This window comes from Suillus paluster, assembly GCF_016628075.1.
Source record: "Suillus paluster strain FC165 chromosome Unknown EDB91scaffold_245, whole genome shotgun sequence".
Taxonomy (NCBI): Eukaryota; Fungi; Basidiomycota; class Agaricomycetes; order Boletales; family Suillaceae; genus Suillus; species Suillus paluster.
In genome coordinates this window covers 23,640-34,867 of record NW_024537805.1, presented here as the reverse complement: position 1 = coordinate 34,867, position 11,228 = coordinate 23,640, and the positions used below count along the sequence as shown (strand labels likewise).

At 46.2% G+C, this 11,228-nt stretch overlaps 3 protein-coding genes across 3 annotated transcripts; 1 reads left to right on the top strand and 2 right to left on the bottom strand.

Annotated features, from left to right (window-relative positions):
- Nucleotides 1-170: 170 nt before the first annotated feature.
- Nucleotides 171-677, top strand: EDB91DRAFT_1257098 (uncharacterized protein; the record flags this gene model as incomplete). The annotated part of the gene is made up of 2 exons (XM_041324274.1): nucleotides 171-341; nucleotides 399-677. The coding sequence occupies 2 exons, from the start codon at nucleotides 171-173 to the stop codon at nucleotides 675-677; spliced, it is 450 nt and encodes a 149-aa protein (XP_041168861.1).
- A 6,853-nt stretch (nucleotides 678-7,530) lies between these two features.
- Nucleotides 7,531-7,865, bottom strand: EDB91DRAFT_1064940 (uncharacterized protein; the record flags this gene model as incomplete). Its single annotated transcript, XM_041314759.1, has 2 exons — nucleotides 7,531-7,743; nucleotides 7,773-7,865. Coding segments are annotated over 2 exons (306 nt in total), but the record flags the coding sequence as incomplete, so codon positions are not given.
- Nucleotides 7,866-8,234: 369 nt separating this feature from the next.
- EDB91DRAFT_1257095 (uncharacterized protein) lies at nucleotides 8,235-8,786 on the bottom strand (the record flags this gene model as incomplete). Its single annotated transcript, XM_041324273.1, has 3 exons — nucleotides 8,235-8,392; nucleotides 8,455-8,565; nucleotides 8,615-8,786. 3 exons carry the CDS (start codon nucleotides 8,784-8,786, stop codon nucleotides 8,235-8,237), a joined length of 441 nt encoding a protein of 146 aa, XP_041168859.1.
- Between the last annotated feature and the right edge of the window lie 2,442 nt (nucleotides 8,787-11,228).

The window sequence follows — 11,228 nt, the reverse complement described above, 5'->3', positions numbered from 1 at the left end:
ACTAGCACCACTGTACAACCAAGCATGTTTCAGACACCCCCCAGTTTCCCACCAAGGACTTACAAAACACCCAGCTTACTCCTGCAATCACCGACACTCCTTTCAACAGGTAGTTCCACAAAGTTCCCCTGGCAACCAATGCGCGTTGCCGGCATTTCACAGTTAATGCCATGGGCACAGAGATGAAAAATTATTGCGTTGGCCTGATGCTAGTCCAGGAATTTCTTGAGGAGTTCCTACAGACTTCAGAGATACCAGATCTCCCTGCTTTAACCTTCAAGAGTGGCATATTTGATACCACAATCTCTGTCAAAGATGAGGTGCTGGCTTATGAACCATTTGTGAGCACTCCATAACTACCATATTGGGATTGCTGACAGTCTAACTTTAATGTTCAGATTGGCACTTTGAAATCCTTTGCCCCCGCTTTATCATTCATTGACACTTCCAATCATGCAGACACAAAGCTTTCTCAAGCTTTCTCATTCACTGTCAAGCCGGACATCAGCATATATGCTGATGGAACATCCCACAGCTGCAATGTTTCTATTGCAGAAGTTCTTGTCAAATTGAAGTGGGCTGCCGTTCATGATGCCTTTTGCGACCCTCCTCTTGACTCAAAGGACAAATCCTCCTTTATCAACCAGACTGTCTGTGAAGACCATGCTCAGGGGTAAAGTGGAGTCTGAGGGGCTTGGCTTCAGCTCATACGCTGTGCCCCTTACCCGAGTATGTGCCCCTAATTTCGTATTGTAGTCCGACTCAAGTTTATGAGCTCCGACAGGACGTCGGAGCGGAGGTCCTCTGAAAGGACCAACAGACTACTAGGTGAGCGCAGGAAAGTCAGGTGGGGGTTGTTCCGCCCGACAGGAGGGAGGCCGGAGACTACTGTGGTCGGAACCAACAGTAGCAGCGGAGTGGAAGGAACTGCTTGGACAAAGTCCGAAGCAGAGCGGAACAGAGGGGACGGATGCGAGAGTGCGGGGTCTAGTTCTGATGGACGGGAGGTCAGGGGACGGAGGAATGGGGGAACGGGGAACGGGGGAACGGGGAACGGGGGAACGGGGAACGGGGAACGGGGGAGGGGGAACGGGGAACGGGGAACGGGGGAACGGGGAACGGGGGAACGGGGGAACGGATATCTGAGGATGACTGACCTAGGGAGTCAATCCCCTAGGCCGGCTTAACAGGAGTTGACTAGGATCAGGCCCAAGTCAAAGAACAGAAGAGCAGGGCTTAGAAAAGGTAATATTCAGACTGAGTATCTACAGACAAATGTACATATGTTTTATACTCTAAGTGATGAGCATAGCATAGCAGAAGGCTATATGCTGAGTGTACAGGAATACAATAGGATGACTGAGACATATGAGAATAAGGCTCGGGGAACAGTATGTACGCGACGATCAATATTGCTAGGGTATAGGGATTACCGGTGATCTGAAAAGCGGAACTATGATACTAAATGGGGATAGGACCAGTTGAGTGGTTCCTAGTCTAGGAGTGGACCGGTGAGGCGGTCAGACGGACTAATAGTTGGGTGGGGGAATATGAGCGGAACTGAAGGATCCGTGCGAGTCGGAAAAGCGGAGGGAGTAGGAATAGGATTGGGCAGACCAATAGGGTGGAGGAGCAGAGATCCAGATAGGGTCGGATGGTAGGGATATGGTGTTGGAGGAAGTAGGGGTAGTGTCAAAGGAGCGGAGTGGAGTTGAGTGGAGGTAGCAGGGCTAGTCCTGCTGAGATGCACTTCCTCCTTTATCAACCAGCTCTGGAAGAATCAGACCATCATCCTCAACACCACCCTGGATGTCTTGATTCATTAACTGTCATTAAAATGGTACTCGGTGCTTACCAGCCAGTGCTCATAATGGAATCCACAACACTCCATGACCTGATTCCATCGCCAAGGTTCGTTTGGAATTGTGTGTGCCCTATCCACCATGGAGTATCATAGTCTGGAATGATGTTGAGGGATCGCTGGGAGCTGCACGATCTTGAAGCTGAGCTAGATGTGCTACTAAAAATGGTCCAGAACATTGGTCCAGGTTTGCTGGGGGATCAAAGCAGCAGATGAGTGACTGGGATCGGCATGACTGAAATCATGTTGTGTGCAGCTGCTAACCTTCATCTTTTTCAACAATGGTTCAATCCTCGCAGATCTGTTCTTATATATCTTCTTGTCCATTACACCTCTCTCTGTCTCCCTTTGATTCGCTCCTGAATGCGACATCGCATATGGTGCGTCATTTGTCAACTCATCTATTTCAGGTCAGCTAACCCTCGTTTGAACGCCCATGGCATTGTGTTCTCATCCTCTTGTCTTTCGTCTTTTGTCATTTGTCCTCTTGCTCGTTCGCATGTTGATGTGTCACCCTATGCAAATGATTTCTGTTTCTTTCCTGCAAAACCTGCTCCCATCATCATCCTTAACTGTCCCTGCTCTCTCGCTCTTTCTTGTCTTTTCAATCGCCTGTCGGGTTGTGCCAGTGAGTAGCTTTCTCTTGCATTAGCTTTCTATTTTGCTCATGACCTTTGCAATCCATTGTCTCCATTTCTTTCACTCGCTGTTTTCATGGTTTTTTTTCAGATCTATAGATGGTATCTCCTTGCTGACAGAAATTTAAAGTGTGTTTGCATTGCTGGTCAATTTCATTGTTGTTAAGTTTTTCTTTGTCGCAATCATTGCCCCCTTGCATTAACATCAACAGACTAAAATTGTTTAAGGGGGTCGTTTTATTTTCCTCCTACACGGCCTGCTCCTTTCTGGACTCGCTCATTTCCACAGAACCTTTGCATCCAATCCCTCCTCAGCTCCCCCATCTCATTTCCAAGTTTCAATTGTATCATGTCCCCATGGAGAAGATCATGTGTTGAGTTGTCAATTCGCCTTGAATTACCTTGATCGCTCTTCAGTGACGGGGGTCCCTACAAGTTTCGGACAGTTGATTATCTATCTAGCAACCATCCACTTTTGCCAGGTGCTGCCAGCCAGGCAATCAGGATGAAGCCTTGCCCCTTTTGGATCTCGCAGATGTGCCTTCATCCGTGGAGCAGACAATGCATTGGCTCAAAGCAAGATCTTCGAGAGTCTGTTCTTGCAACAGGATGGAGCTCGAGCTGCAGGTCATACGTGGGAGCAGATGAAAGTTCAGTCTGTCAGCTTGTCCACACTTGCATAGACCTTCAAAAAGGACGACAAAGCGATCACAATCAACTTACTGCATCGCCATTCTGTCCTTTGCCTCAATGAAGACTTGTACTATGACAACGACAATGAAATGCTGGCTTGGAATGGCTCCCAGCATTTTCTTGATTTCTTTCTTGTTGTTGGAGGCTCAGTGGGTTTGCATGCATTGCTGCTGAACAAGGTCATCAACCACACATTCTTCATCACCCTTAACCTCTGTCTTCCCAGCTGACTGTTTCGACCAAAATTCAGCAAGCTTGGTTTCTATCCCACAGGATGCATGATGGCCCTTGGAATGGGGGCTTCTTCTGAATTATGGCTAGCATTTTGCCCACACAAGAACTTGGAGGACTTGGAAGTCGCGAACAATGTGCCTCTGCTTAGCAAAGACAACACAGGGACACCAGTCCTATCTACATCATGCACCCCTATGGCATGGACAATGATCTCAGCGTATGGAGGATCAAGGACTTGTCCAACATATAGTGAGTGGTTTATTTCTGGGAACTTCATGTCTCTTCAAGGGTGTGTGGGTTAGCAATGCTCTGTCATCGACATCATTTCTATGTTGGTTCCTGGCCTGATGGATCCTGATGGGTGAAGGTGGACCGTCCTGTGAGTGTAGTGCTTGCAACAATAGTGACGGTGGATCATTGAGGGCATAGTGGTGAGTTAAAGTCGAACAATGGTGTCCTGTTGGATGTCTGTTTTAGTCAACACTATGTCATCAGACCTGCATGTATATTCTAAATGTCATGTGCACAATCAATGCTACTTGAATCAGTGCATCCACTGTGGGAATGGTAGCGACCGCGGAAATTTCTTGACCTCATACACCTTAATGAACCCAGCTGATCTATTTCATTTTCCATTCTTGCTGCATATGATGCATGTAGCTCCCAGGGGACTTGGAACTTGCACCTCGATGATTTGCTTGAATTACACAACACCATAATTGCCGGCTGCCCCTAGGACCTGGAAGCAAGATGGGTGGCTCCTCAGTTGTGCTCCTGTTGCTGTAGCTTATTGCTATGGTCAGAACCAACTGATTGCTAATTCAAATGCCACAACCACATTGTCGAAGCTAAGAATTGGCACACAGAAAGATCTTACACAACATAAGATATGTGTCCGTAGCGGTAGCCACAGACATTGCGTACATCCCTTATTTATTTCTATCATGGCCATGCTTTCCTGCCTTCCTGCCCCCAAGACACCAGGGTCAAACGATGGACTGAGGTGCCCAACAAAGATATCATTCAGGAGCATGGCGTTATCTATGACTCCGCCAATCCACATGTTTGCGAAGAGGTGGACCTAGACAACTTCCCACATCACAATCCCATCACTTGCCGTGAAAATAATGTTAGAATAACCAAGTTAACCAAGCCACAAGTGAGCTAATGAGAGTGAACAGGACTATAGTCCAGTGTCAGTTGCTATTGTGTTGTATAACTAATGAGTGTACTATACCTATAGTCCAGTGTCAGTTGCTGAAGAGCAACCAACACAGGACTTGCTACTATGGGCGAGTCTATGTCAAACAAGTGTAAACACTGCCTAAGTAAGGTAAGGAATTCACATCAAAATCCATGCTAAGGTGAGAGTCCAATAGAGAAGCAACATCATAACACAAATACTCGCAACCATAAGGTGCTCATCACCACAACTAACACTCCCCCCCTGATTGTGCACCTCTACACATCTCAGCTCCCCCTCAAGCTACTCAGTCCCCATCATCTGGCAGAACAACTGCACCGTTGGGTCGAGCCAATGCCTTGGTCAGGATGTCAGCTGGCTGGTCAGCAGTGGGCACAAACACTGTGCAATAATCTCCTTGTGCACCACATCTCGAAGCCAATACCAAGCTGAGATCAAGCTGCTTCATCCGACCATGGTGCTCTGGGTGCTTGGCCACAGAGATGGCGCTCTGGTTGTCGATCCTAAGGACAGAGGGTGCAGTGGCAGGGAAGCCCATCTCAAACAAGAGATTTCGCATCCAGCGGATCTCCTTGCCTGCCTCAACTGCAGCCATGTACTCAGCTTCAGTGGTGGACAAGGCCACAATGCTTTGAAGCTTCGACGACCAGGAGACAGCAACCAAGGCCAATCTTGACCAGGTAGCCACCAGTGGAGCGACCAGTGTCTTTGCATCCACCATGATCAGCATCAGAGAATGAGGAGAAGAGTTCGATGGAATTGGGATCAGGAACATAGGTGATGGAGTAGTCTGCAGTGCCCTTCAGATAGCGAAGCAGGTGCTTGACAGCTTGCCAATGGGCAGGGCCAGGGTTGGAGTTGAATCGAGCTAAACAGCCAACAGCGTAGGCAATGTCTGGTCTGGTGGTGGTGGCAAGATACATCAGAGCACCCACAGCTTCAAGGTAAGGAGTGGATCGCATTGTTAGTTGTGGTGATTGAGCACCTTATGGTGCGAGTTATTTGTGTTATGATGTTGCTTCCTCTATTGGACTCTACTTAGCATGTGATGTGAATTCCTTACTTACTTAGGCAGTGTTTTACACTTGTTTACATAGACTCGCCCATAGGTAGCAAGTCCTGTGTTGGTTGCTCTTCAGCAACTGACACTGGACTATAGTCCTGTTCCACTCTCATTAGCTTACTTGTGGCTTGCTTCACTTGGTTATTCTAACATATACTGGCATTCAGAGACAGCCTGGTGAACCGACATCACCTGGGACCATGCCCAAGTCTTCAGTGCTTGGGACTTCACCTGCCTAATGGTGGTTTCGGAAAAGCACTGACTGTTGCACAAGTGTATTCGCAAATTGTGAAGGGCATCATTGGCCCGTCCATCACAAAGCGACTTCTCTAGCAGAATCAGATCCTGTCCTAAGCAGTATTTGAGTTGGTCCAGCCCAACATTTCATTGAGTCTACTAGATGCCTTCCCCACTGTTGGCAATGCCCTGCTTGGCCCCCTTGAATCTCTGGCAAAGTGTCCTTTTCATGTGAACCATCTTGCAGAGAAATTGGAATCATTCATCTGAAATTTGAGACATTCTTTCCTATGTGGAGAAGACATTCCCCAAGTGGAAGGGGATAAAAGGTTGAGGGGGACCCACAGGGTCTCCGTCATCTCTCCATCAATGCGACTGATGCCTTCAATGAAGTTTGTGTTATTTGTGGTAATTGAGCACCTCATGGTGTGAGTTTCTCGTGTTATGATGTTGATCACTCTATTGGACTCTCACTTAGCATGTGATGTGAATTCCTTACTCACTTAGGCAGTGTTTACACTTGTTTACATAGACTTGCCCATAGGTAGCAAGTCCTGTGTTGGTTGCTCTTTAGCAACTGACACTGGACTATAGGTATAGTACACTCATTAGTTTACACAACATAATAGCAACTGACACTGGACTATAGTCCTGTTCACTCTCATGAGCTCACTTGTGGCTTGGTTCACTTAGTCATTCTAACAGTTTGATGCATATCTCACATAGCAGCTGTCCTGATGTCCATGCACATGTGAAAGACTGATTCCAGGAACAATGGTCAGCTCAGGAACCATTGTCAAGAATGGACCTTGATTCACTTGAGTGCACAGATGCTTGTTGTATTGACAGTTGATGTTATAAAAGGTGACGGCCCTGGTGATGCCTTTCATGTTGTATGCTGCAGCCTCACATAGGGCATAATCCATCTTCATCTGTCTGATATCAATTCATGGTCACTTCCAGGCCATGGAATGGTGATTTCTACTGACCTCTCTCCTTTCTGAAAATCTACAATCAAGTGTGGAACAAGCAACCGTGTTGCACACAGGCCACCCCCCGGATCCCAGTGGACTCCAGCTTGTGCTGAGCCGCATTTGCTTGATTGACAGCTCAATGGTTGTTGCAGCTTGACCTTTCCAAGTATCGGTAGCTACTGCAAGATGCTTCTGGTACCTTTCCTTTCCAACCATGAATCCAAATCCAATGGACAGCCATACTTCATCATCTGGGTTGATAGGATGCAGGTGTTCCACTTTGAAGTTCCCATCCATCACAAATAACCTGGTGTATTTCCAGCTTGGAGTTCTTAATATCCTCTTCCTTGATTGCATATTCTGTTAGAATCACTGTGAGGACCAAGCCACAAGTGAGCTAATGAGAGTGAACAGGACTATAGTCCAGTGTCAGTTGCTCAAGAGCAACCAACACAGGACTTGCTACATATGGGCAAGTCTATGTAAACAAGTGTAAACACTACCTGAGTAAGTAAGGAATTCCCATCACATGCTAAGTAAGAGTCTAATAGAGGAAGCAACATCATAAGACAAATAACTCGCACCAGAAGGTGCTCAATCACCATAACTAACATATTCAACATGACTCACTCATTGAGTGATTCTTCTGTTGTCAGCAATAGATTGATGCCACGCTGAGGACATGCTGGGCTGAATAATGCTAGGTCCCCCGGCTCACGTTGGTTGGAATGATGGCCGAAGCCATGCCACTTCATGTTCTTCAAGTGTCGCCACTGCCAGGAGACCCTCATGAGCTCTTGGTATCGATCTTGCCCATGTCTCCCATGAGTATAAAGATCCTTGGAAGTTATAGATGGTCCCCTACCACCACGAGGTGTGGAAATGTGCTCAAGGTCATTTGCCAAAGCTTGTTGTAATAATTCATTGCCAAGGTGCCACATTCAAGGTTGTCCAGCATCAACTGTGAAGACAAAACTGCAACTGAGGAGGAGACAAACACATCCCCAGTGCCAAAGGGAATCGTTCAGGTTTGGGCATTGATGCCATCTACTTGGTGTCCTTGGTACTTGACCATTGAGGTTTGATGGTCAATGCCATGCCATTGGTACTTGGTATCTGATGCTTGACGATTAGTCTTCAATGCACAGGGAGTGAATCTCCTTTTCAATGTGTATGCTCAAAGTCACATATGATGATGGTACACTAATGTAAGGATCATGGTCGTATGCTATCTACATCTTTGGGTATCCTACTTTGACCCTGGTGAATTTGGGTCTTGAACCGTTGAATCAGTGAATCCACAACCTTGAGCATTTCAATGCTTGCCTGCTCAGCCCTCTGCATCCTTTGAAGCTCCTGATCGGCCCGTGCCAGCTTGTCGGATGTCTCCACCCAAGCAGATCAAAATGGTCGCTCTGCCTCCAGGAGCTGTGGTATGGACGGGTCTGGAAGACTTCTGTGAGTATGTCTGAAGTTGGTCAGTCAGGTCTGAAGATTCTACAATAGCAATGAGAAAAATGTGATGACATAGACCTGCAGTTTATACTCACATCCTACATCATGGTATGACCTGAACAGCTGGAACTCTTGAACCATAGCTTGGACCTCTTCATTGTCCAGAGCTGGACGTGCCGGAAGGCATTCAGCGGTTGTTGGATTCACTGGCAAAGTGAATCAGATATGGATGGCTGAGTGTTGAGGAGCACTTACAAGATTGCATGTGTTCATTGCACATGTCATCTGGCCCACGGTACAGTGCCGGACTGATGACTTGCCCTAGGGGATCACTGCTCGCGCGGTGAGACAGCTCGGGTGCACCAATCCCACCATTGAAGTCATCTTCTAGGTCGAGATATAGCTCCCGACTGATCTGTGGGGGCATGGATTCATACTCCACATCATTGTCCAGCCCAAGATAGACCTGTCCATTCTTACTTCATTTCCAACTTCACTGCTTTGATCCTGTTACACTTAGTAATAGACTTTGTACACTCAGCACATAGCCTCCTGATATGCTATGCTACTTACTTAGAGGATAGAAATGTATGTACTTTGTCTGTAAATACTCAGTCTGAATATTACCTTTTCTAAGTCCTGCTCTTTTGTTCTTGAACTTGAACTTGTTCCTTGTCAGAAGTTAAGGGCATCATACCCACCTAAGGAGTACAACACATGAGCTGAAACCAAGCCCCTTCATAACCTCCATCCTACCGATTAGGCACAGTTCTAACACTTACATAGATTGATGTTAGGTACCATGCCAGCTAAAGAAGCGGAGGGGTCAGGGCTTGGCTTCAGCTCTTACGCTGTGCCCTTAGCTGAGTACGTGCCCCTGAATTTGGAGCAGGTCTGACGTTGTCCGATAGTAGGATGAGTGGACCTCTTAGGTCCGCTTTGAGGGTTGGGAGGTAAGAGCTACTAGTGGTGGGCCGACTAGGAGCGGAGCGGAGAAGGTGGAGGATAATATGGAGGGTGGAAAGGAGCAGGGGGAATATTTGATAGGGGCGGAGAAGTAAGGAGGAGACTTAGAGCATGGCTCTATGTTGGAGCAGAGGGTCGGAGGTGACAACTAAGATGAAACTTGTGTCCGGAGGAGGCAAGGTCCTACTGAGAATTATCACAAGTAGTAACTGCAAGAAGACAAGTAATATTAAGACTGGGGGAAAATATCTAAGTACAGGATATGTTATATACTTCTAAGTATGAGGCAGTGATCAGGATAACTATGTTGTAAAGCTATGTACCAAGGATATAATTTGTAAGTATTTACACAGGTGAAGACATAAGTTGGAGCGGATATCAATATGTATGCGTCGGATCAGTGATCGAGTGGTAAGAGGAATTACCGGTGATCTGGGAGTAAGGGTCTATGTACTGAAGGGGAAAGTATATATCTAAAAGGGGAAAGTGGTCCCAGTTGAATGGAGACATTTATGGAAGGGGACCGGTTGGGCAGTTGAGCAGGAAGTGTAGGGGCAGATGCAAATGATGATTGGATGGAGTGGAGGATGGATGGAGTGGAGGTGGTCGGAAAGTGGAGCTGGATATTATTATTGGAGCGGTCGGATCAGGTATATGACATCCTCCTTGGAGACTTGCTGTCAGATCTGAGCTCTATTATCATGCAAAATGAGGGTGAAAGATGCTAACTAAGGGTGGAGGAGACTTGTATGGATAATGGATATGATAGTATGAGCTTGGACTTTGCATGTTACATGTTAGCTGGAACTAGCATGTCTGATGCTCTGGTTTATCTAATGCAATCATGACACAATCACAGTGGCCAGTTGATGTAGATATGACCACTGATCCTTTCATAGGATATATAACTATGAATGACCACAGCAGACCAATTGTTGAGGACTCTGGAGGAGCAGAGTATCAGGTCCTTGTAGATATCCTGTCATACAGCTAGAACAAAACACTCTACAATGTCAATATGGTTTCCAAGGTTCTCAAACATAAGTTGGTATCAGTCTGGACATGGCCTAATCGTGCATTTTTGTACTCACAACACCTCTACATCTTTATTTGACTTATCTGAGCAGTTGAACTCAACTTCAGCACAAAGTTAGTGTTATGGCCAATGGGATTCTCTTGGCAACCTACATTTACTACTGCCATGTCTTTTGATGACACAACATACAGTCACCTGACTGACTACACCATAGGATCTATGACTCACAGTTAGTATGTGCATACACTTCTGGGACACTCCTCTACTGACCATAATAGAATACTTCAATGTTATTCCTAGCCCCAGTACAAATGAACTATCTCTGCCTCCATCTATGCCATCACAGGACTTGATGCAACCCTCAGGCTTGACATCCACCTTCTCTGAAGAGTTAACTTGACCTGCTAACATGAAATTAACTCTGAAACATGCTTCCCCTTGTCAGACAGTTATAGCCAACCTAACAATCGACAATCCCTGGACAACCATCATATGGTGGTTCAAAATATATATTATAGGAAGTCTAGTAGTGGGTAGGTATAGACATGTCATGGAGGTAGTGAAGTTGCTGGGTGTCAGGACATCAATTCCTTACACAATGCTTTCTGAAGGCACTCTCCAGGAGTGTCATGTCATATGATGATTGTAAATCAATACATTGTCAGTATCTTTTAACACCTTGAGTTATGCGCGCTCATAGTTATATCATATTCCCAGTGGAATTGGTTCCAGGGACATGCTTACATTGGCACCATTTAAGAGAACACATAATATGTTTATCATTTATCTTCTAAACAACCGGCTGATGTTTGATGATTACAGTACAATCACAAACCTAACAACTTTGCTTCTGATTGGCACAATGTC